Source organism: Lacerta agilis, chromosome 10 (assembly GCF_009819535.1).
Source record: "Lacerta agilis isolate rLacAgi1 chromosome 10, rLacAgi1.pri, whole genome shotgun sequence".
NCBI lineage: Eukaryota > Metazoa > Chordata > Lepidosauria > Squamata > Lacertidae > Lacerta > Lacerta agilis.
Genome location: NC_046321.1, coordinates 31,821,006 through 31,847,873, shown reverse-complemented (window position 1 = coordinate 31,847,873; position 26,868 = coordinate 31,821,006). Strand labels below are relative to the sequence as shown.

At 40.3% G+C, this 26,868-nt stretch overlaps 2 protein-coding genes across 4 annotated transcripts in view; both read right to left on the bottom strand.

The window, feature by feature from the left end:
• Positions 1-10,080, bottom strand: part of AGBL3 (ATP/GTP binding protein like 3) — a 30,766-nt gene extending 20,686 nt beyond the window's left edge. Inside the window, exons 1-6 of one of the 3 annotated variants that reach the window (XM_033162746.1) lie at positions 9,892-10,080; positions 6,473-6,577; positions 5,548-5,608; positions 4,343-4,528; positions 1,204-1,311; positions 270-417 (exon numbers count right to left, since the gene is read on the bottom strand). In XM_033162746.1, the coding sequence (XP_033018637.1) occupies positions 270-417; positions 1,204-1,311; positions 4,343-4,528; positions 5,548-5,608; positions 6,473-6,538 (569 nt within the window). In that variant the 5' untranslated portion in view covers positions 6,539-6,577; positions 9,892-10,080. The remainder of the gene's footprint in view (positions 1-269; positions 418-1,203; positions 1,312-4,342; positions 4,529-5,547; positions 5,609-6,472; positions 6,578-9,891) is intronic. The other 2 variants (XM_033162748.1, XM_033162747.1) reach the window with 2 other exon arrangements.
• Positions 10,081-18,119: 8,039 nt separating this feature from the next.
• Positions 18,120-26,572, bottom strand: PDE6H (phosphodiesterase 6H). The gene is made up of 4 exons (XM_033162011.1): positions 26,428-26,572; positions 20,164-20,349; positions 18,581-18,621; positions 18,120-18,455 (listed from the first exon to the last, which is right to left on the bottom strand). The coding sequence occupies exons 2-4, from the start codon at positions 20,304-20,306 to the stop codon at positions 18,379-18,381; spliced, it is 261 nt and encodes an 86-aa protein (XP_033017902.1). The 5' UTR covers positions 20,307-20,349; positions 26,428-26,572; the 3' UTR covers positions 18,120-18,378.
• Positions 26,573-26,868: the final 296 nt, after the last annotated feature.

The following is a 26,868-nucleotide window of genomic DNA, read 5'->3' as shown; positions in this document are numbered from 1 at the left end:
CTCTTTGTGTGATTCTGGGATTATAATAAGCCAATACAAACTTTCCTGCAAGTGTATATGGATATCTGCACTTCAGGTTTTCTAAACTATTAATCCAGGTCTGCCAAAACAAGAGTACAGGTGATATCCATACTCAGTCTAAGTAGTCAACCTACTGATTTCAATGTGACTACTTTGAGTATTTACTTAGTTGGATATCATCCTTTAACACCAGAACAAATGCACAGAAACTACTCCTGCAAATCAAAGGCAAATGGTGAGCAACCTACATTTTGACCACCTTTTGCAGATTGCCACTTTCAAATCGTGCTTCAAAGATCAAAGTATTGTCCCAGTCATCCCAGGATTGAGGAAGCACCTGCTTCGAGGGGAAGCTCCCTCCTATTCGAGAATACATAAAGCTGGACTCTTTATCAGCTGGTGAAAGAAGCAAAATATACAATTATTATTCAGTTGTGAATTACTATTAGAAAAATATTCTGTGCAAGAAGGGAGGGAGGGGTCACTCAGAGACTACCCACTTGGGGGTGTCCTAGTGCCACTGCAGAATTGCCTGATTTCCTTTAGGAATTTCAAAACAAAAACTTGGTCAAGAAGCATTCAGCATCATATAGACAGTTGTTTAAAATGATAGCTATTGGATTTAAATATCCAGCATCTGAATAAAGCCTTTGCATATAGCATCCATTTAAGCAGGTGTCACTGCCTTTGTTCAATCCTGCAGTGCTTTCTTAATGCTTACACTAACTCTCATATGCGTTATGTAACAATATTTTTGCCTCAAAATATCAGCTACTGTCATGGGCCCCATGGCGCCAAGTGGGATGGGGTGGTCAGATGAAAAGGCTGAGAAAGGGGTTGGGGAAAGCTCAAACAATGATGTGGAGGGGGACCCTGCCCTGGGGCTATCAGATGTTCCAGAATGGGATGGGGATAATAGCCTGTTAATTGTTCAGTAACAACCACTGTCTGCCATTATATTTCAACACATGTGCATTTTGAGTGGTGTTTGTATTCTAAATAAATACTTGCAACTTGTAGATCTTGGTCTTTTGCTTGTTAAACTGGATTCCCTCTCCAGTTTCTCTTTTTCAGTAACTTATAAGATAGTACTATGTATTTTTTTCTATTGAAAACCATTTAATATCACAAATACGGTTATGCTTCAAGTATTATGCACTCAGTAATGAAATGTGCTCAGACCTCCATCTGCTAGATACACCACAGCACCCTCTCTGGGGTCTGTGCAAAGAGGCTCAATCTCCAGACATGTTGGACTGTATAGTGGCTCTGGCTGAGGGGGAACCCACTCTGGAAAAACAAAACAAATATTTAATTATAGCTGTTGATTCAAAACATTCATTGTGTGTCATGCAACCAAAAATCATGAAATTAGCTTTATGTTTATGCATTGTTAAACAGTAAGGAAGTGTTGCCTTAAAAATCCCTTTGTGGCTGGCTACTATTGATAAGATACATTTAATGTATTTTTTAAATGGAAATGCTGATAGTCTGTCATCTCCTCTTTCATGATCAAGATGTAAATGCCATGGACAACACAGTAGAATCTTGATGAAACAAAAGAGATGGACACCCAAGAAGTTAACAAGATTCATTTGTAGCCTATGCGAAGAACCTTCAGCCTTACCTATAACCAAAACATTATCCTGCACCACTGAAATCTGGACAGCTCCTTGTTCTCTATTACATCACATACATAATTTGTATAGCAGATGCATGTATGTTGTCAACATAGTGGCTGTGATCCAAAGAAGCAATGCGTACAAGTTTACATTTGCTGTTGTTACTACAAGAGTTCCTCACTGCCAAAGAGACAACTCACAAGACAACTTAAAAACTGAACATCAGCATCTCCTTTGGGCAATGGGAACTGTTGTGATGAAAATGTGAAACAAAACATCTGCTATATTGTTGTTGTTCATTATACTGCCCTTCATCTGAAGATCACAGGTTAATTCATAACATAAAAATACAAAATGAGAACACAAAATACATAAAACAAAAACATTTACAAACCAATAATTCCCCTCTCACAGACACATTATTGTGTAAACACATTGTTGTATATTAATATGTGTACATGCTTATTATTAATAATAAAAGCACCATTCATCTTCAGGATGCTTTACAAAGAATTGACCTCATTCTTTAATGAAAACAACCACTTAAAACAACCACTGTTGTATGTGACTGGCTGGTCAAGTGTATTTCTTTAAATCCCAGATACTATCGTTATATACTGTAGTTGTGTGTGTGCTGTATGGATATTATACTTTGCTTTAGTATAATGTACCTTTAGGAGGCCCTGAACTAAGAAAGGATCATTTTGTTCACATTAAAGGAAACATTATTCAGGAATAAGAACTATACACTCTTCATGTGTCACAGATAAGGATTACTCTGGTCTAGTTCACAGATTCATTATGTTCTATGAATACCTCCAAGGTTTTTCAAACATTTCCTCATGAAATTATTTTTCAAAATCAGAAGGATGCTTTTTCCAGAAGGTGTCAGTATCAGACCACAAACTGTGGAACAAGAAAAACTTGCACAAAAATGATTCAACTTGAAATCCCCACTGAAATGAATGAAGCTTCACCAAAGCAGACAGGATATGTGATAGACCTTAATTTCTTAAGACTATCTCTGTATCTTTATGATAACATTTCATTTTCATTTTGTAGCAGGCATTCAGAATTGTCCTATTATGGAAATACCAATGCCTTAAATTAAAACATCTTCACATGTTGGATTATAAACGAACAGCAATATGATGCTAACTATTGCTGAGACTTAACAGATGTCAACTTATATGAAAATTACATTTGGTTTCTACTTTACAGTTGGAAAATATGGTGCCAAATAGCTAAAATTTGATGTGAGTACAAAATAATATTTATAGTTTTGGGAGCCTCAGCTTTATATTAGTTGCTAGCATATTTATACACATTTTAACTTATCTGGTAAATGACAGCAGAACCCTTTGGCTAATGCAACCTTGTGATAATAATGTATAGGAGCTAAAGTTATTTAGAAATCGAGCTGAAAGGGACAACAAACATGGCATCCATGCATGATTACAAATACCGGTAGTGACTTAATTAAGATTTTGAAGGGGCCTCTGTTATCAGCTACATAAGTACATGATTTTTAAGACAACTGATCTCCACTGATCATTTCTATGACAGAGTAAGGTTCAACTCATAAAGCATAATTCCCATTACACAAATAATTCAGTTGTATGCACTTATAAAATAACCACTACTATCCAACTGGAAAAAACCAAGTGGAATTGAAAACGTAACATCAGATTAAGTTACTGTCATAACAATTCCCCAGCTTTTGTTACTTAACTCTAAAACAAGAATAAAGGCTGGGCTGGTACTAAGGTCAATTTAGGGTTGAGTAACGTACTTTCGTTAAAAGCTCAGCATTTTCACATTTGAATTCTTGAGAAACTCATGGTTGGGTACCATGCAGAACTGGGGATTTGATAATTTTTTTAAATGTACAAATAAAGCCCATAACTTAATATCTTATTATCACTATCTACCTCAGTTCCTCAGACATCTTCCTGAAAAAGCTCAGAAGCACTGATCTGTACCCTACGTATTTCATTGTGAAGTCGGATGCACAGGCTTCATTCTGCTGTTGTGAAATCTATGTATTCTCCTACCTTTAAACTCTCCTGTCATTCAACATACTGACTCCTATCTGATTTCTTGCTTCCAATGTATTTAATTTTTGCTCTTAATGTTTTTACCCATGTGCTCCTCCAGTTCTACATCTCCTTTTGCATTTGTTCTACATCCCAAGCTTGCATTTCAGTAACTTCTCAATAACAGCAGACCTTCTAGCTGAGCTTCTTTTGTTGACATATTAAGTAACCCACAAGTGTTCTCAAGAGGGTTGACTCTGTTGACTTTTTTTTAAAAAAGTAGGCAATTTTTATAAAAAAGGGAAATCGTAAATAAGTTCTGAAGTCAAATGTTACTGCACTGCTGACTTTATTGGCAACTATCCAGTGGAAACAGGATGCTGAACTAGATATGCCTTTGGTCTGAACCATCAGGGCTCTTCTATTATTAAACATTACAGTTGGATCCTATGCATATAGTCTCAATCCTATTGTAATCCAACTAATGAAACTAAATGGTGGAATGATACTGTTAATACCTTCAATATAAGGTTTTCAAAATTTTAACTGACTGCAGCAAGGATTATAAAATGCTTTACTATATAAATTATAATTTAGGAAAATATTGTTTTAATAACTAGCTACAAAACTATCACATCAGAACACACTTTTAATATCATTTACCAATATGCTCAATTTTCTCTCTGATAACTTCATACTCATGGGGCCAGCGTACTAGATTCAGGTGTCCAGCTGCAGGAGACAGGCCATATAAATCTCGTGGTTCACGAAGCCGTGGCACCCATTTCCCCGAGTTATATTCCAATAAAATCTGTGTGGTCCGTGGCAAAAGTTGATCATAAAATGAATCTATAAGATTAGAGGGGGGGGAGGAGGGAAGGCAGTGACTCATTTTGCCTTGGATAACTTAAATTAGACAGCCAAGTTGTCTGATACAATTGAAAAGAATAATCTCATCTGGCTATCTGACATGATTCCTGTACTGTACTGTATTTATTTCTTTACTGTATGTATGAATTGCCTTTCCTCCAAAAGGAGCCCAGGGCTTCTATCTTATAGAACATGAAGAAGCAACAATAAAGCAAACATATACAAATAACCACAAACAAGCTATAAAATAACAGGATCATTAAAACACAAAGTTCATTTGCAGCTGCTGGGCATGAAAAACAACAAAATATCAATCTGTATAAGAACACAACATTGCAGAAGTAGCAACTGTGTTTTTATTGTAATTTATAAACTGGTCCAGGGTGCTCTTATCAAATTTGTTTAAGGAAGAAAATGCAGAATCTGGGTGTGTGGTTTTGTTCTGTTTTGCAAGTGCTATTATTTCTTCATTTCTATTAGCACATACCCTTTTTAGGGTGGCTACTTTATGCCTCCAGCTTCAAGGAACTCTCCTCATGCCATCATCACATCACAGGCAATTCCCTACTTGTGTGTGATCTACTTGCACACACCCGCAGCACCAGCAACCCAGCAGTGTGGAAAGAACTGGAAAGACTTCCTGGCTCATGAGGAGACCTTCCCCAGAGCCCCAAGATGACACCCTCTTCAGGCCCTGGGGAGGGTCTCATCGCAAGCCATGAGGACTCTCCAGGGAGCTTCCACTTATGCACATTTCACTGAATAAGCGGGGAGTCACCTGTACAGATCACAAAAAATATTATTGTCACATATAAATATTGATATTATACTACTACTGGATTTTGACAATGAGTTATCCTCATGTCTGACACAGAACATTGTTTCTTTAGAGGTTTTTTGCAACACTATGCATGCCAGAACTAGCCACTAATCCTTCCCCACTCTTACCCAAATGCATTTCAATTCACTAGTTTGACAATGAACAATGATATTCAGACCTGCAATAAAGGCACACCGCTCAAGATCTTCTGTTAAAAATGGGTTAAAGGGATCTTCGTCCTAAAAAAAACACAGAAAAATACAACAGAAAGTAAGGTCACGTGTTTCTTGCACACAGAAAGTAGATAAAAATATCTGAAATGGGGCACTGTGCACTCAATAACAGTGACCATTATGATTCTAAATAAAGAAATAATTGAATTGTTTATTTTTGCTAATTTTGTACTATAGTGCAAATGAAACCAAGAGGGTATCATCATGAAAGAGAACAGATTGCAGGCTTTAAAATATAAAAAATAGACACACCATTTGAGAACTTAAATAAACAGTTTAATAAACAGTATAGCAAGAATTGTTGGATTGTGAGCAAATATGTAAGTAATGCCTTCCTTGTAAGTCAGATAAATGAGTTGGTTTCCCCACCCCCACCCCCAAAGTGTGTGCTGTATAGATTTCCAAACTTCTGCTGAATCTGTTGTGCATGAGTCCAATGAATTATGTTAACTGCTCATTGCATAATAACCTGCTGTGAATTTGGAAACATGTGAGAGGATTAATAGGGCCAGAATGATTATAATTGCTCCTTAGTAGTCAGTGGTGAAAATCAATGCTTGGAATGAAGTACAGTACATTGTTTCCCTTCTCTCTATTTTATCTTCACAACAACACTGTGAGGTACATTAGGTTGAGAGACAATGACTGGCCCAAGGCCACCCATGGCTACATCGGAATTCGAACCCTGGGCTCCTAGGTCCAACACTCTAACCACCACCGCACACCAGCTAGACCATTTCCTCTGGCATGCACAGACATAAGATATTCCCATTCAGGGATGGCAAACTAAATTTTCTTTAACGAATAAAACATTACAAGAAATAGATAATATATTCTAGAATAATGTATAAAACCGAAGACTGAGCATACCGAATTGTAATCATCACTGGTTATTTGTTCTATGTGCTGCTTGTCCTTATCTGAATCTTCGGACATAATCTCCTGAAACCAGGCCTTTTATTTTTCCTCCACAGACTGTAAAACACATAAAATTCAACTGTTTGAACTCTATAGCAACTTTGACTAAGCTCTTGTCACAAACAAAAAGGAGGCATTAGAACCCCAGTATCCTGTGGGGTTTTTTTTTAGGTGTTTCATGGCACCAATCATTTTGACTTAATAGTATTTATTATATTATGAAATAACACTTTTCCAACTCAGAGGCATTTTTCCGTTTTAAGCATAGGATGTGTGAGTTTTATTACTGCCCTATGCATCACCCAATAGGTTTATAACTGAACAAAGCAGTTATCTGTTTATTATAATTTCGCTATGCACAGTTACAATTATAATTTGTCCTTGCTTTTTGATGCTATTTAGGATGTGTATCAAAAACAACAGTCTCAGGCCTTCTTGGATGGCACAAGAGCCCCTGAGCATGGCTGCCACCAACTACACAGATTCTGAGAAGCTGATGAAAACATCACTACTATACATCTTCCTGGTGAAGTTTATCCTTGATCAACCCATATAGTGAGGTAGTTGTTTCCATTGCCAGTCATTTTGACACAAGTAACGTTGCTGCAGGCAGCCAAAAATAAGCAGACTCAAGAGCAATGTTCTACATAAAAGATGCTGCTGATTGCTCTGGAATTATTATAACTGGGACTTTGATTCTGACATCTTCATTCTCCCATTTAATCTTTTCTGCAGATTCCCAAAAAATAACTGTGGGTAGCCATTGATACAGATAAAAAGCTTCTAATTCCCAGAAGGATAAATGTGTTAAGTCTCTTCCACCAAAGCCAACCGATAAAGACTTACAAATTTATTATGGCATAAGCTTTCGTGGACTAGAGTCCATGTTATTGCCACAAAAATGTAGTGAGTTTAAGACCTCAAACCATTGCTGGTATTTCATGATGAAACATTCCATCATTATTTACCATAAGAGAGAAAAATCACAGAATGGAGACAATGGACCTTCTTCCCATCCTTTGGAAAGCTCAGTGGTACAGCATCTGCCTTATATGCAAAAGATTACAGACTAAATTGCTGGCATTGCTTTAAGAATGGGAAATACCCCATCTGAAATCCTGAAGACTCTGTCAATCAGTGTGTAGATAATATTAAGCTAGAATAGATGTGCCAACAATCTGACTCGGTATAAGACAGTTTCCTACAGTCCTATGTCAGCTTTCTCAGATTTCACAGACATAAACCACTCATTTCCACTCATTTTCAAAGCAAAGGTCTTGAATAATGCTAAGGGAACATCAACAATACACTGTGCTGATGTAGGACAATGAAGAGAGGGAAATGTTGCTTTCACAGTTGGTATCAACTGCACAAATTCTGTCAAAGGCAAAGAGCCATCTGTGCCCTCTGCCAGGCAGTTTACGTGTGGAGTAGGGGGCCATTACTGATTAATTTTTTGTCAGTGTGAACCAAAAGCAGTGTAACATGTTATGAAGACACACTGAATTACTCCTCCATAAGTTTTAAATTCTAGTTTTTAACTGATTCTACTCATGTGCTGATTATTGACAATACCTATTGATCTATTTCTGCAAAACAATAGTATGTGTCTGATGCTACCTTCTCTGCTTACTGGCAGATTATGGACAACATAGTACCGGTATGTAGTTTTGCTGTGTGTTAAGATTTTTTTTCTTCAGTAATGTAGGAAATGTATCACTTTGAAAATCAAACATTTTGCTGAGATGTATCATCTTCACAGCCTCCCTGACCATGATGAAAAGAGGCAATAAAGCTTGCGTATCCTTGTGCCCTGTCTGTATAAGACAGAGCTATTAAAAATGGGAAACAATTTCCGATCCCCAGAATCCACTTGGGGAAATCATAACAGCTGTAAAAACAAAGGATGGGAAGAAGGAAAAGAAATATTAACAGACAGCAAGAACCTATGTCGCTCTTAATCTGCCAATAAGCAGTCAAGGAGCACCACAAACACTTTTTTGTTTTGCTAGGCAAAAGTAAATCAATAGTGTTGCCAATAAACGTCATATTTGACAAGGATGACTGTAAAAGCAAAGGATGAAGAGTTTCAGCCCACACTCATTCTGTGCATTTATTATTTATTCAGCTACAACCAGGTACCACTCAAATTATTCAGCTACAGAGTTTTGGCCTTTATTTCTGAGTACTGTAGAAAAGAAATCTTCTGGAATGAGAGGCATATTCTAGGAAAAATTTAAGCAATCAGTTTTTCTCAACCCTCAGGCTGTAAGACATGGTCAGCATTTCCATTAAAATGCTATTTCAGACATTTGATAAAGGTTCAACAGTTGTTTTCTGTTAAGGAAGAATGCATGGAGGCAAACTAGCATACTGACAAGTCCCGTGCATGGGTAGAAAGCTGGACCTCACCTCAAATGCACTATGTAAGCATCTCCAGTACCCACAATGTGACAATGTGCACACAAACACATACACAAAGCCGTGTTTGGGAACTATAGGCCCAGGGGCCAATACTGGCCCTCCAGGTCTATATACTCCCCCCAGGCCCCACTTTACAAACACAGCATTTTTGCCTGTCTGGATGGATGATAGAAAAGGCCTCTGGCCCACCAACCACTTGCACATGGCCCTTGGAAAGTTGCCCAGCAGTGATTGTGGCCCCTGGAATGTTTTCCCCACCTCCAGTCCCAGTGCAAAGGTTTGCCCAGTGGTATCATCTGAGGAATTAATTCCAGGGCACTGAATGAGAAGCGCCCCCAAATACTGTACAGCAGTACTGTACTGGATAACCATATTTTGAAGTTAGTAAAGTAATAATACACTTTATCAACTCCCCCCGCCCACAGTGACCATTATAGACAGAAACTGAAATTATTTAACCGCACGCACCACTGAGTTTACCCTGAACTACCAAGCTTGGGCGCTTCCAGACGGGCTTAATACAGAAAATGCGTCACTGAGGTAGCGCCAACAAGTTGCTAAAAAACAAAGGACGTATAGGATTTTCCTCAGGGGAAAAATGTAGGCCTGGATTAAATGGGAAGGAATAACAGGATGGCATTTTGATGCCAACGACATCATGTGGACGCTGCAAAAGAAAAACAAAAAACAAAAAACAAACAAACAAACAAACGGCGGGTATGAGGAGCACCTATCTCATTATAAACACCAGCCCCCCCCCCCCCCGGCCAGAGCAACAAGGCTAGGTAAATGTCACAAACATACGGGTCAGGAGCCAAGAGGCACCTATTCCCACGTTCCTGGAGAGCTGCACCAAGTTCTCCCCCGCCCATTTCTGCCTACACCCTTTCAGTGCCACAGACGCTCTTCCGTTGCCCGCACACCATTCATGCCCGCTTCTCCCTCACCTTTGAATTAACGTGTGAATGCTGATTCCCGGGTTCGGGGTGGGGTGGGGAGGAGCAGGGAAGTCCCTAACCCCGCATGGCTAAACCTCAACCCCGCCCTTGGCGGAAAAACCCAGCCGCCAAGTCAAAACCGCAGCGCAGCGAGGGCGTGGCCTCGGCAGCCTTTTCGGGCCAGTGATGGCGGCGGGGCTGCTGCTCCGAGCGGAGAAGGCCGAGAAAAGACGTTGCCACGGCAACCGCGAACCGCTCGGTTCCTAAGTGGAACTGTGGCCGGTCCCCCGTTCCCTCCGCCGCCAAGAGCAGCTCCTCCGGGACTGCTGGTCCCACCATCCCCTTCCTCTATTTAGATCTGCTCTCTGGCAGCCTCCCCGTTCATACCACTGTCGTGTGAGTGGAAGAAACTCAACAGGTGAGGTTCCGCCAGCTCTGCGGAAAAGCCCCACCTGTTGGGTTTCAACCCCTTTCGTTCAAGGTGCAGGAACCTCACAAGGGAATGGATGAAATGTCAGTGAGGCACTATGGACTATGCCGAGATGGCAAAACTGACTGGAAAACTCAGAAACCAAGAGGACATTTTTTTAAAATAAAAGAATGGGGGGAAATTATAAGTTATTTAGGAGACCACTGTAAACAGATGGAAACAAAGGCAGGATTTTTATTTCACTTGTAGAGTAAAAGTTACAATCGATAATACGGTTTGATGTATGGATGAATATGCAGTAGTAGATGTTTAAAATGAGACCCCATGGGGGGAAGTCTTGAAATTTGGATAATCTCTTTATATAGATATACTTTTTTTATTCTCTGTTTATTTGAATTTTGTATTTGTAAAACCAATAAAAATGATTCTTTTAAAAATCAGGGAAGCAGGTATACTTGCCATCTGGGAGTGTTGCCAAGTTTGTTTATTTCACAATCCCAACAGAAAGTGATGCATTTCCAAGAGAGGAAATTTTCCCAACTCACTGTGCCCACCTAGGAAAAAGCAACAGGCTAATAAATATATTTAATAAGGATATTTAAATAATTGCTAAGCAAAAGCAACAGAATAAATTCAACTGGGCATATATATTCAACAGAGGAGGTTCCCCCCAGTATTACATCATCACAGCACAGATGACGGTTGGTCATGGAAATCACCTAAATTATTCTAAGTGTTCAAGGTCTTGCTTGAAAACAAGGTGACCACTTTGCGTAGAGATGTGAAGTGCATTGATATTTCTTCTGAGTCAAGGAAATGCAGGCACAAAGCACGAGATGTAGAAACTGAAATTTAAAAACCCCCACCCATTTTGTTCTGTGGGTCATTGGTGCTGTCAAAGAAGGGGAAATATGATTAAACAAAGCACTTTATAAACGAACAATAACAAAGCACTTAATTACTAAGTTAGGAAAGAATGAGAAATCAAGATTAAGAAAGGGCAGTAACAACAAAGAATAGATAAAAGGAAACAAGTGACAGGATTATATATTTTGTTTGTTTTGGAAGCTTTGTTTTGGACCTGTCTTGTGCAGGAACAAACATCTAGCCACCTGTTTTTTTTTAGTTTTTTTTTAAGAGAAGTGGGAAAGTGTATGAATACGTGCCTCTCCTGTGAAGCAAGGCTAATCTTCCATCTTTTGTGTCCAGATGGGATATTATCATTTAAAAAGGATTTGAAATAATGCACAAAAGCTAAAAGTCATTTTGATTGATCATATTGAAGCATCTATGTATAGAGATGTTTGCTTTGCTGCTCCTTGCTGGATCATTTTACATCTAAAACTTTTACAGATCTAGCATTTTTCATAGCTGTTAAAATGGGAATGAACATGGTAAGAGACAGAAGTAGCCCTTCTAATAAATACATCTCCAAAGCAAGGAAATTCAAAATACAATTTAAAGTTCTCTTAATATGCTGCCACTCTCTACTTGCCCTTGGGGATTGTGTTGTTTAAAACCTGGTATTAGTGAAAATGTTATGGAAAAAAGCAATGAAGGATTTAGTACTTATGGGTTTAAAAAGTAAACGGGATATCTGAATCATACGAGAAAAATACATTACTTAAATGAGAAACTTACCTTTTCTGCAGTATAAATCTATGAGTGAATGCTACTATTACTAATCATCATATGAATGCTTCTTCCTGGATACTCTCATTTTCAAAGACTTTGTCTCATGGGGAGCTCCCAATATGTCCTTGTGCAAGCCAGCAACAAGCACAAAATGATCCAGACTATGAAATTCAGAAGGAAAGAAATCCACCTAGCTTCCCTCCCATGGGTCTAGCATTGTGACATATGGGAGATGTGAAACAGTATAGTGCAGCAACCATTCTTTAGGGTCAATGATATGGAGCTGAGCTGAAGTGCTCAATGGATATTTTAGTGAACCCGGGCTTAGCATTCAATTTATGTTGTGCTGTTAAAATGCATCCATTTACCATGGAGCATCCAGGTCAGCACAGATAATATGACACACAGATAATAACATTCTGAGTCCCAGTTTGGTTCATCATGTAAACATAATTATTTCTCCTGTGACTGCCCAGAAGCAATGAGTCATTCCTCCTCTGGAGCTTTATGTAATTCAAGATTTGGGTTGGCAGTTTTAGACTCCGTGTCAGATATTGCCGTTTCCACAGATGCCTCAGAAAAGGCCAGTTCATACTGTTACTTTTTTGCATGCACTGATAGAGCACTTCAGCATGTATCCAAAGATGGATCATGTACAATAGACAAATCGTGGGAGGATGTCTCATAAATCATTTATCTTAGCACTTGTGGTGCCCATAGTGATACGGTTATGGTAATGACATAATGCACTCCAGAGAACTTGCTATTGCAACATTACCCTCTTTCCTGCCTGGAACACTTGTACTTTGCTTCTACTGAACTTGCAATCTGCCACCCATTCACAAAAGAAAATGGGCATGTTGGCTGGTGGATAAGACAACTTGGCCACTCACTGTTTGGGACTCAAGGCCTGTAATCCTAAACACGGTTACATGGGACTAATCCTGATTAAACTGAGACTTAATTCTTGAGTAAATATCCATGGGGTTAGGGTGGTGAAGCTGTTAGTGTTGTAGAGGCTGGAGGTAGACCATTTAAATATTTACTGTATAGTTATTTTTGTGGGTATCCAATCATCCACCATCTAGCTAAGATCTAGCCTCATTGTTGGGAATGTGGGAAACCAGAAGCTGATTTCGTGCATATGTGGCGAAGATAATGAAGCGGGCTAGACATATGATGGTAACAGAGAGGAAATTACTGTAATGACTGTGACAAATGATCACCAGTACAGAGAGCCTGGGCTAATGACACAGTGCTCCTTCCTTTTAGAACCAATAGATCATTGTTTCTGGCAAGTTTTGAAGTCAAGGGGTCTTTCCAGATAATAGGCAAAGAGTAGGGCCAGGGCTGCATGTGACTACAGCTGTACAAGGCTGGATCTAGACACATCAAAGAAGTGTTTCAGGAAAATGTGTTGTGAACTTTATTATGGGAAATCACGTTGGCGAAAGACAGGACTCCACATCGCCATCTGGTGTCACAATTATAATGCATATAAAACGCTTTTTCTTTACTAATGTAGCTGAGTCCCAAGGCTACATATTTAGCAATGTATAGATGTATGGATCACTTGCAATATTGTCATTTTTGCTGGTGGAGGAAGGTGTATCTAGAGGGTCCCCCCCCCCGTAGCCTCCCCCCCCCCCACTCAGTGTTAAAATGAGCCTGCAAACCTTTGTATTTTCAGAGTTTGCATCCAAGCTCCTTGTAAATTTTACCTTGTTGAAAGTAATTGGATTGCATCAAACTTCAGGAATTCCATAGCAGAGAAACATTTTTAAAGGCCCAACTGATGTGCACTTTGTTGTCTGAACAGCACCTGTGGCATCAGAACTACGCAGTGTGAGGAGGAAGAGTTAAACCCTCCTCCCCAACCAGTGTCATCCCAATGAAAACCCCAGCCCTCCTACTTCCATTTTGTTTCCATTAGCCCAAAGGAAAGGTTGCATACAACCTGCCTTTTTCTACCAGTTGTTACTGAAGCCATGTTTGCAGTTTTATAAAAGCCTAACATTAAAACAGCTGTTTTGTGCAGAATTGCTCTTCCACAAAAAACAGCTGTATTAAAAATAAAAATTGCCCTTGCAGGTACAAGAGGCAAGGAATAGAGAGGAAAAGAAATAGCCTTTCAAGCAAGCTAATAACTCCAAACATAAATATTATTTAATTTTGTTGACTGGTCTTTTATGCAAATCTGGTATATTCAAAATATTGTATTAAAGGAAATGTGTGTTTTCACTTTCCAGCTAGATTTAGCTCCAGCAGCTCAAGTGATACAGCCAGCGTAGCTTTCTAAAAGCAAGTGAGAACAGCTGCAGACACCTGCTTAGCAAAGGCTTGGAGTGTGTGTGTGTGGGGGGGATGATGCATCCTGATGATTATACAGCTTATAGAGAAGTGACCAATTTTCAGTTACAGTAATTGATCTGTGAGATCCTTAGACAAAGAAGGCCTCTCCTCCACTCTCTTGGAAATGGAAACAGCAATCTATTTTTTTTAATAAAAAAAATAAAACTGCTGTTTTGCGTGAATCTGGTAAATTGAAAAAGTTTAATTGCAAAAATAGTTCCACATTTTTTCAGAAAGTGGTGTGTACACACACAAAAATATGTGCATGCATGCTCGTTATGGATCTTGAATTTACAGAGTGCAGGAAAGTACTAATTGAGGGAAGGGAACAACAACACACAGTGTGAATGCATCCTGTCTAGCACCTTGATGGGAACATCAAGGTTGATTTGGGAGGCATAACAATGTATGTGTTCATGCATGAACAAAGGTACAGAAATGAACACACCGAAACAGTGGCCCACCCTAATGTGCACACAACTCAGGAGACCTCAGCTACATTATTAAAGGAAAAGTGTTTTATATGCATTATAACACTGTGACACCAGATGGCGCTGTGGAGTTCTGTCTTTCACCAATGTGAATTGCCACTTTGAAGTTTACAAGGCATTTTCCTGAAATGCTTTTATGACTTGTCGAGATCCAGCCCTCATTGGAAGCAAGGGCAGAAGGGGCAAATGACAGGACGGAAGGTACATACTGAAACCACAACAATAAGTAAGCCTACCCTTAGCCCCCACCCCACCCCTGACCATCCCAAATGAGGAAGTTAATGCAGATAAACATGCAATTAGAGTAAGCTTTAAGAATACTCAAATCCAAGCAATACCCAGATATGTTTAAAACAATTTTTATTGCATTTTCATATTTTATAGTAAAAGAACAAGGACATACATATGTTGGGAAATATGTACTATGACATTTGGACATTTATTAATATTTTTATATGTAAAATGTTACCTTTCAATTTTGATGATTGCACTACAGAAGGCAGGAATCTCAAGAAAAACTCCTAGGAAGCATATGTATGTGTTTCTCTGTGTATATAATCTTATGTATATAAACATACACACAAATATATATGTTTGCAATGTATAATAAAACGTAGTGGTGTATATGTGGTGCAATGGTGCAATGGTGCAATGTATAATAAAATGTAGTGGTGATTTTTCAGAATACCTGGGTTTTCTTTGTTGTACAAAAAAGCAATGGACAAAGATATAGTTCTAACAATCCCAACCAATAAATGAATGTTTCCGTTAGGAAACACTGGTAGGCAGAATACCCCAAATTAGGCCAATGCAAGGGAATGTAATAATCTGGAATTATTAGACATGTTTTAACTGGCACTGCATTAATATTTATTACTCATATTTACCAATAGCAAATTCATTCCTCTGGCTGCCAGTTGTCATGCAGTCAAAACAGTACCTTCCATGCACAAGAAAGAGATGTCAGTTCCAAGATTAACAGAACTTTTTGGGGGGAGGGGGAAGCTGGCGGGAGGGGTCTCCAGAACAGTCCAAGGAGAACTGAACATGCTCAGAGGGTATGGAATGGAGTGAGCAGAAATCTAAACAGGGGTACTTCCACACTGCAACAGTGCGCTGCACAAGTCCCACTTGTTAACCCTAAAGCGAAATCAAATTTACAGTAGATACTAGATTCCTTATACACAAGAGTATTTTTAAACACTGAAGAACACTAAAGAATGTGACCCCTCCTACCCGGAATCGGAAGTAGCATGGTCCCAGGGGGAATGTGCTCTGAGTTGTGCTAGATGCTGGAATCGGATTATTGTCTGAGTGCTAAATTAGAAAAAGGAATTTTTGACAGTAATCATAAACCTGCAAATGTAATATGTTTGAGAGAGAAAGAGAGAGAAGGAAACTAGATCAGGCAGAAAGACAGCTGAAAACAAAATAAAAAGTCACTTTTTAAAACCTAAATAAAATTACTGTGAGGATCTCAAGTATATGCAGAATCAAGATGTTGTTAAAAGCTTTCCCCAACCTCTGGTGCTCAAAGATGCTGTTGGACTGCAACTCCCATCAGGCCCAGTCAGCAGGTCCAACAGCATCTGGAGGGCAGCAGGTTGCGACAAGCTGCAACTCTGCATAAAATTGTTACTACTGTGTCCTTTATTAGAATCAGTGATAATGGAACGAATCCTATTCTTTCTCAGAATTGTATGTTGTGTAATACCTTTCCTATTTATACAGCTAGCCTTTACCTTCTAAACTCTAGAAGCAGCACTGTTGCTAACTTCCTAATGATTTTCCCTTTAGGCAGAAGAGGTGAGGCTTACATTTGAGCTTCAAAACCTTGATGGGTTTGTGGGTGCCAGACCCCCCCCCCATTAATCCCTGGATCCAGCAAGTGTTAAAATCTAATCAAGCTACCTTCAAGTTACCTTCTCATGAGGTGACAGCCTGGGTGATGAGCCATTAAGAAGGATTAAGGGGCTTGGTGCGAGACAGCTAATGGCTAGTGCCCCCCTCCCTCAACAGATAGAGTCAGAGTTTAGAGTAGAGTGTGTGTGTGATGTAACCTAGAAGAAAAGCAACAAACTGGTCAGAGATCATGATGTTTGATTTCTGTTTGACTCCAAGGTAGCAGCTATGGGAGAAACAAGACCCTTTTGTGGTGTTGATGCTGTGAACCCCTCAATCGTAGACTCAGGCTGTATAGATCTGTAAATAAACCATATATCATAAAGACACCACAATCTCCACTGTGCCTCATTTCCATAAAGGAAACACAAACCCTGGGTAAGTGCCTGGAAGCCCTGGAATCTTGCACTGCTCAGAGATTGGGCTGGCGTGCAACACTATCATCATGCCACTTTGGCCGATGAATGTGTTGTTCTGAGTTCAACACACTATACGCACAAACCTATGCTTTCAAGTAAAAATGCGGGCTCATAGAGATCACACTACACAAATCTAAGCAGCACAAGTTAAAAGCAGCAGCAGCAGCATATGGGGAAAAGTAAGTTTCCCAATAGTAGGAGATGGTGAGTGGAGCTCAGATGAATAATGTTTATGAAGCAACATCCTCCATTCTGAATATCAAACAGTATAAATCACTTAATCCACCGACCTCACTATTAACTTGTCTTGAATTAAATGGGTGTAAAACTTCAGCCTAGAGTCTTCTACAGCCATTCCAAATGGGCTGAATGAATGCAGACAGGATAGTGAATAATCATTGCCACCATCACCTGGGGCTGTAAGACCGCAAGGCAGGAGTGGTGTGGAAAGCTACAAAAATGTATCATTCTGCTACCTACAAACAGATGTCCTATAGTCATATGAGCCTATCAGGATCTCCATTAAGTTGTGGCAGCATAGCGGCTTCACATAGGGTGTTTTCCTGATTTGGGTATACCCAGGGGTAAGGCAGGGTAGGGAGACACCATTGACATCTATTTTGAGAATATGCAAGCTTCTGTGTTATGCTGTATGCATGTGGTAAAACAGATTCTTGAGCAGTCCTTGCAAACCATGGGGTGTATATAGAGCTCCCCTCTAAAATAAACTCTCTGGGTATCCTGCTTATGGTTATGGAATGTTTGGAAACATCCCTACACATCGTTTTGGATATTCATTATGTGGGAATGCAATTCAAAACTTGTGATCATTTTCATGGATGCGCAGGAGCAGATTTGAACAATGAGTGACACTTTAAAGACTTCTAGGATTGCATATGCAAGCACACAGACTCATAACTTATCCAAGATGAGATGAAAACATATAGCTGAGGTTTTTATGTATATATACAGATCAATCCTAGATGGTACATGGAAAGAGAATTTTAGGGAGAAAAAGAACACAATATATTTTACACGAAAACATTTAGAACCGTTCCAACTTCTTAGCTGATGAGCCAGTTGGATATATTTTTAACACCCTTTCTTGCAAAGTACCAGTAAATCTAAGAAGAAAGTTGCTCAAAACTGACCCCACAAAGCCATCTGTTTTGTTAAATGTCAGAATTTTTTGAAGAAGGAGCGGAAATAAGTATCACAGGTGACAGACTGTTTCAGAGCTCCGGTCAAAAGCAGGGATTCTGGTAGATTAGATGATTCCAAACTGTGCCAACTCGTGAAGCTCCAGATGGCTGAAAGCTTCCCAAGGGCAAATCACTGTGATATCTGCAAGAAAGAGAGAGAAAGCTTATTATGCCTATGTAGATCAAGATGGAAAAGCTCATTTAAGATGGCTTGGGGTGGAGGTAAATAGCACAGGGAATAACAGAGCAATATTGCCTATCAATTACCTGTTCCAAGGCCCTCCATTCCTGGGATATCATCTCCAAAACTATGGAAAAAGCAACAGAAGAGAGTTTGAGTTGCAACCATATGTTTGTGTATTTATGAATAGATATATTTTTCCTAACCAAAGAGAACATGCAAGGGAACAGCTGATTTTGTGTGTGTTTTCTGCTGCAAGATCAAGTTGTACTGCCTGGATATTCTCTCCCCCATTAGCAAGCTCCTGCATTTGGCTTGGTCTTGTTTTGCTTCTAAGCATTACTATGTACAAACAGATGGGACAAATATCTTTAAGTAAGATCAGTTTGTTCCTTACAAAGAGGCACCAAAAAACCTGCAATTTTCAGAGTGTTTTGAGCCTCTCACTCATTTCACTCATGCTGATTCCAATGTTGGCTTGCCACGCAGGGGCATCTATTCACACAGAACAGAACCAAGTCAAACCAAAATATAGAAAAAATATGCTAGGAAATATGGGTGATAACATGCTTGTACCGTTGCTCCCTAAGCATATAGTCACAGTGCTTCTGTTCATCAGCAGGCCATCAAATCTAAGCTAAACAATCTCATCATACTGTCTCATAAGAAAGCCAAGAACAGGAAGTGTACCCTGGCTTAGATACATCTGGAGGAAACGGATTCGCCATCCCATCAGAAAATAGACTGTATTTAACTAGCTAGATAGGTTCCGAAACCAGGCGGCCTCAACATATGAAAAGTTTATCAGTGAGTAATCTAAGGCCATATAATGGAATCGACTGTAATGTTGCTGTATGCCCAGGACTCCTCCTCATTGGTCCAGCACCTTAACATCAATATCACCCCAGTCCATTACTCATGTATTTCCCATTGTAAAATACCCTGACAGGACCCATCCATCAGCAAAGGTCCTTTAGTATAAACCCATATCAAGCTACCCCCATAAGGCCTTTCCTCTGTCCTCTGTCTCCTTGCATGATCTAACCAAGACAAGACCATTACAAACAACTACAGAGCCCAGCTCCATTTATGATGCAGTCGTACATACGTTTATTCATAGGTAAGTATTACTGTGTTCAATGGGGCTTATTCCCCAATATTTATCTTTAGGACTATAGCGTTATGCAGGTTAAGTCAAGATACCTGCCACACCTCAGTCTATGGCCTGAAGCACAACATACCGTCATTCATTTACATCCGGAATGGGGAAAGTGTGGCCCTCCAGTAAGCTGTTGTAGTACTACAACTCCCATCACCCTTGATCATTGGGTAAATGCTGATGGGAGTTGTAGCTCAGGAACACCAGGAAGGACAAAGGTTCCACACCCTTTAGGCACATGATGCTTTATTCAGAGTGAGAAAAGAGGCCCCTGTCCCAAGGGGCTTACAATCTAGATATTGACGCAAGGGAAACAACCAAGGAAGGAAGAGGGAAATGGAGGCAGTGGTAAAAGAGGAATAAATAAGGCCCGCCCAAGGCCCAGTTACATGTATGTACCGGTAGTTACAGCAGGGGTGATACCCTAATAGTTGCAGTTTGGTAATGCAGAATCTTAAAAGCACATTTATGAGCGAATGAAGCCTTTGGCTTCTGAATTGCTACCCCTACCCTTTTACTCCTTTTTTGGGTGGCTTGCTCTTGAACTGCCGTGTTTGCCGTTGCTTGAACTTGGGAGGCCCCTTGCGAGGCGTGGTAGGTCCAGTTGTGTCTGAAGCATTGAGGGTGGTAGGTGCTGCTGCGTTCTCAGTCATTCTTCACCTCCTGTGAGGCGCTCTGCTGCTTCAGATCGTCTCTCTGGAACACAAATAAACACAGTTAATGAAAAAAAAACAACCAACCTTGTTGCCATTAGAGTTGGAAAATCTAGACCCCTACTTTAAAGAGATAGGAGCCTTGCCCTCAATTCAGTCTGGTTATGCTGTCTTCAACCATATAAAAGTCTCTCTCTCTCTTACCAGAGCTACAATGTTTTTCAAAATCACAGCAAAACCTATGCATCTGAGCTCATGTAAAGTGGCTGGGATTTAAGCTGGTAGAGCAGCATTAGCTAGCCTCTTTTTTTGGCAACAGGCAGGAATTCAACAGGGACAGCTGGTTGCACAGATGTAGCCATGGGAAAGGTTTCAAAAGCTACATTTTTGTGCATCGTGAACTTTTTAAAGGCACAAGCAACCCTGCCGTAAAGTAAGTGTGTGCGCTGGAGGCAGGGAAGAGCGAGAGATCGTGTGCAGGAGACATTCCTACTTCTAGGTGCTCTCTCCCATCCTCACTGGTTTGAAAAATAAAAAATGAATACTTCAGTTTGCCTTCACTCAGCTCAGCTGTTCATTGGCCAATAAGCACAAACTGCTACTTAAAAATAATAATAATGGAGCAATTTATACAATGGGATCTGGCCCTTCCATTTTTGCTCATCAGGGAACAATGGAGGTATGTTTGCATACTACACAAATTGCCCCCCGCCCATGACTCCGTGTTCAGTAAATGGTTATGAGATTTGAGCTGATATTGAAGTTTGGCATTAAGACCATAAGACAATTGCTTATGTTCCTCCCTTAAGTATTTACTTATGTGCCTAGCACATAGCAGGGAAGGGGAACCTCTCACCCTCTAGAGTTAGGACTCTAACTTCCATCAGCACCAGCCAGGATAGTCAAAGGTCAGCAACGATGGAAGTTGTATGTATGAAGCAGCTTCAGCCCACATTGATTAAAATGTTGGAGTCTAATACACCCAGTTTGAATCGCACGATTCAGATTAATTTTTGTTTGTCTCAACACAATGGAGGCAGAAGGAATTCAGTTTGAATCAACTCTTCCTGAAACAATACACAAACTAAAATGCAGCTGTCCTTCGACATTCTCGCTTCTCCTAATTTCTCAGTGCAGTTTCTCCAACCAAATAACGTGTACATAGCTGCATATATTTGGGAAATGGTTTGCAAAAAAAATAAATATGCATAACAGACAAAACCGCATACCAAAATGTCTTATTTTGGGAGAAAGGCACACTGAAATGCTGATGGCTATTCATGAGGCAAAATAAATAAATAAATAACTGTATACACTGTGAACCAGGCACCCCCAAACTTGGCCCTCCAGATGTTTTGGGACTACAATTCCCATCACCCCTGACCACTGGTCCTGTTAGCTAGGGATGATGGGAGTTGTAGTCCCAAAACATCTGGAGGGCCGAGTTTGGGGATGCCTGCTGTAAACGGATGGAGAAATGTGGAAAACAGAACTTAAGTTAGGAAAATTGGGAAGCTTGGGGTTATAAAACCTGACAGATTTTGTCCACCCTAGTTCACACACTGCCAAAACCAAAAACCAGTTATTGGATGCTTTCATTTCCCCTTAAGCCAACGCCACTTTCGCAGTCAAAATGGCCTCTATGCCTAAGTGCCAAAGGAAAAGGTTTCACCCTTTCTTCTTTGTCCCTCACACACATGTGAAGTCACATGTTTGTCCCTTCTGCTCCGCATAAGCATTATGCAACTCCCATTCTAGACTTTTCTCCTGGCTAGTTCTCAGGCTGATCCCTGCTGTCAGAGGACAAAATTAGCCCAGACATCAGAGCTGATTCTTAATCTCTTTATTTAAGAGCACCACACTGTATCTCCTTGACGCAGCCTGCTAATATCTCCTCATATCTCTCTCTACAGCAGTGGGATATTTTTATGTCTCTAGCCTAGAATTTTCACAAAGAAAACAACTATTACCTGAAGAACAAAGAGCAGGGTACTGCTTGTCCTCTAAAACATTTCTGAAATGGTGGCTAAGACTTTTTATTCCAACAATGTATGTAAAAGGCTGGGATCTGCTCTTGAAATGAAGAACGAGACAGAATTTCTTAACAAATGTATTATGGTTCGTTGTTGCTAATAATTATATGCAGCTTGTTTATGAGATTCCAAAGACGCTTCAGTAATCACATTGCTCAAGAGGGGCAACTTGTAATAACTTCATAAACGAACAATCTGCTTCTTTTCATGCCACTTTAATGTATGTTGTATAGTTGATAAATATTTAACATTGGAAGATTTGTAGTTGCTTGTGGTTCAGCCAAATGCTGTGATCAGACCAAAGTGATAAATCTGCAAATAATTTCAGTTCATGTCTTCTATCACCATAGACCAGCAAACCATATTAGGAGTTACATTATGCATTTGGACATAGCTAATGACTAGCTGCCCATTCCTAAGTATGTTTACTTGGGAGTAAGTCCAATTCACTTCAATTGGACGCACTCTCAAAGTAAGTGCATATAGGCTTACAGCTTTAGACTGCAAAACTGATATACATTTACTTTGGAGTAAGCTCCTCAGAACTCACGGTGGTTTTCTGCGTGGGATTGCTCTGCTAGGTGTAGTACATTAAACCAATCGGCATGTTTTCCAGTAAGCTCTTAGACTTTCTTCATGTTGTGTTGAGTTAGGGAAAATGTTTTATTTCCATTTTTTGAGAGATAGGAAGTTCAAGAGGAAAGTCTAAACCATTTGATCAAGGAAATTTGGGGCACAGCCAAGAATTAAATCTAACTCTTGGTTTCCTGAATCCCATTCTTTGCTGAAGTCAATGGACCTCTGCCAGTTTGCATTAGCACGAACAGACCTGTAGCATCTTAAGGACAAGTGTGTGTGTGTGTGTGTGTGTGATTTAAAGAAGTGACAAAGGACTTGGGGGGAGGGAAACCACGTTGTTCTTAGGGTTTTCATGCTGTATACTGATTCTGCTGCTTTCAGAGATTGCAAATGCCCAAACTACATCCATGGTTACAAATTACATACTTTAACAGTCATTGTGGTAAACAATTCCAGCAAGAGGAACATTTGGCTGGAAAACCTATTTAAATAAATAGCCCACAGGATGCTCTTGAGAAGCTTAGATTGGGTTTCATTGAAAATGTGGGGTGTACCCCTGAGTGAACCAAACATCAGGAAATTTTCAGGGAAAGAGACTCGAACCCACAAATTTAGAAAGGCATTAAGATGCACACAGCAAGACCATGTCCATGTATGTATGTATGTATGTACACACTGTGCATATACAGCATATGAGATCCCCAAAGAACCCTGGAAGATGTAGCTTGTTAAGGGAGCTGGGGATTGTAGTCTTGTGAAGTACAGAAAGGAATCATAAAGCAATGGGGAAGGGCTGGAGCTTAGTGGCAGGGCACCTGCTCTGCATGCCGAAGGTCCCAGATTCATTCCCCTGCATCTATAGGGCTGGGAGAGAGCTCTGTCTGGGATGCAAGAGCCCCCCCCTGCCATTCCGTAAGTAGATGGCTCTGAGCTAGCTGGACCAATGGTCTGACTCGATAGGGGGGAAGCTTCCTATATTCCCAATGCTATTTCCAAACAGATTGTCCCGTTTCTCTTCACTGTCTTTGCTTCTCCTTTTAGAAAGCAAAGGGGAAGGAAGGTACCACCTCAAGGATTCAATAAAACGTTGCTTCCATTTCAGAGCAAGGCAAAGAGATGTGCTGCCTGCAGTCAAGGGGAGTTCACGTAAACTGAGTTCTCACCATGCTCAATATTAAAAGGAATAGACAAAAAGGGGATCTAGCAGTGGTCACAAATGATCCTTCCTATTTCTTCACCACCACCCTGTCATCAATGCAGGCATCTCATCTAGTCAGGGGGGGGGAATAAATACAATGGTCCACTTCTTTTACCTGCTGTCAGTAACAGACCAGCGGGGAAAGGGGGCTAGTAATCCTTTCCCACCAATGGCAGAAATGCCCCACTCTGTTCTCCACCAATGCCCTTTGGAGCTACTGAGTAAGTTTCTCTGTAGAATTCATCGAGCTGGGTAGCACACAACGTTACAGCCGATTTCTCCATCCCAAGCCATTGATCCTGGTCTTCCACCATCACTGTACTGTATCAAGTGCCTGCGACTGAACCCCACGATTCACGCTTCAACTTTTGGATTGGTGCCTTTCAAGGACTCCTTTAAATCCCTTGGGAACTTACCTCTCAGATAATGTAAGAGCAATTCCGCCACTAAAATTGCCTGTTGTTACTGGAAAAACAGTCCTGGGATGAGCGAACCAGTGCAGGTGTCAGCAGTGAAATATGCCTTGAAAAGTGCTGTGCAATTGCGTGTCCTTCCCCCCCCCTCCAATCTTCATTTCTCTCCCTACTTCAACGTCAAACTCAGTGCTTTCTAATTGGCTCCGACAGGTCCCTATTTCAGTCGAAGAGTTAATCCATTGTGTAATGACGTTGCGTACATCGTCAGATGGTTAATTTTACCTAATGCAATCTTGTCCACGGTAATGCTCTTATCCTGATGCTGTCAGATGGCAACCCACCTCCGGGCTGCTATCCAGGTTAATCTTCCCCCTCCTCCCTTTGTGAACATCTTGTAGGAGGGCTTGTGCACAAATGGCAAATTGCTTCTTCCTAATCCCTCCCTTTCACAGCATTTATCTCTGATCCTTTAGGAAAGGCAAAATAGATTCTCCGGCTGATGTTCTTTACAGCAGGGCCAGATAAAAAAACTCTACGTGGGCTGCTCTTATCCTTTTTGATTTATCACCCTGGAAACATCTCATATCCCAGCTCCATGTCTGGCAAGAATATTACACGCTGGGCCATGGGAAGACCAAGTATCACTAACTACCGGTACTCAAAGCTGGTGTACTTTTAAGTGTGATCCAAAAATCATCATACATGGAGCCCTTTGTGTGTTCTGCAGTTGTCCTCAGAATGGTAGGCTGTGTTACCCCTCACTGCCTTAGAACACAGCTAAGACATTCTTTGTCTCAGTTCAGATTGAAGCTGGTTTGGGGACAAGCACATAAAAATGCAGTGGCTAATGTTGGGTGAACACAGCTTCCTAAGCTAGCAGTGGGGGTGCAATGGATGCAGAGTAAATAGGAAGCATGTACACACCAGTAGTCAGGAACTTCAGTCTCCAGTCTCCAAAGGAAGCCATTCATATTATTCTCGCTATGACAGGGGGGTGTCAGAAAGCCCCATAAGTATTGCACCCATGATACCACTCTAGCCATTTGCTATCTAGAATCTTCTTAATCTAGATTCAGACATAATTCTGGTTGCACTGAGAAGTCGTGCTATTCCAGTTTGGTTTTTGTGGGGGACTGATTGCCCAAAACCCAGTTATTTCCAACATCTGCTGATGAGCAGATATTTTATTCTTCTCAAGCCAAAGGAGAAATTATTTAAAAGGGGGAATCACATAAAAGTTGGCGGCTCCTTGTAATTTAGTTGAACATTTTATGAATCAGGTGAAACCCTGCTCCAATGGATGTCAATGGCAAAACACCCACTGGTTTTAATAAAGCCCCACTTCAGCCTTTGCCACCCTTCCATCTTCCTGATACAATCTCAAGGCATCAACACTTTAAAGTCCTTCAGAGACCACATGGGACACCCACCGTGCACCCTTGATAAATCAGCTCTTTAATTACATTCTTCCAACCACTTCAGAAAATTCTGTAAGCCAACTCAGCTAAGAATAGAGTCCTATGAAGTTTGCAACTGCCAACAGGTAAGCCAAAACGCTACCAAGAAAAGTACTAGGTAAAAGTGACTAGCAAAATAAACAAAACTTGCCTGGATGTCCAATGGACTACCTATTTACACTGAGTCCAATGAAAGATTTATTGCATTCATCTTGAAAAAGTCACATAATCATCAGACAAATTATATAACCTTTACTGCTGGTGTTATGAATTCTTCAGATTAAAAAAAAGATTTTAAAAAAGGGAAGTCCTCCTGGGTTTCAATCCATGCTTTTTTTTCTAATTTCAAAGCACAATCCACAAGAACTCCTCCTTTCTCTCTTCCCTGCTTCACTGTCTACAAGATGCAGATATTTTTTTTTTTAAATGAAAACTTACAGTGTTGTGAGCTCCTCTTGGAAACCATGAAGTTATTTCCCACCCGCTTGATGAGAAAAATCTCTCTGAAAGGCAAAGCACCCTCCAGAAATACTCCAAGGTGTCCTAATCCACCAGGTGACATCACTGACAAATGGCACCAGTGACAATGCGTCATGCCTCAAAGGAGGAGGAGCGGACATGTTTCTGAGAGTGTTGATCCCAGATTTACTTTAGAGTGCATTTTGGGGGAGCTGTGTTAGAATACTACAAGCATGAGAAGGCATTCGTCAAAGGAACGGGAAGAGATTGTCTGGCACTGACTGGACGTTTCTCACCTGCCCTGAAATTCTCACTTTATCTGAAAAAATAAATAAAATAAAATAAAATGGGGTGTCAGATACATAGGGGAGGCTCTCACATAGATGCAGAAGCTGTTTTATGAAATTTAAGCTTTTTCAA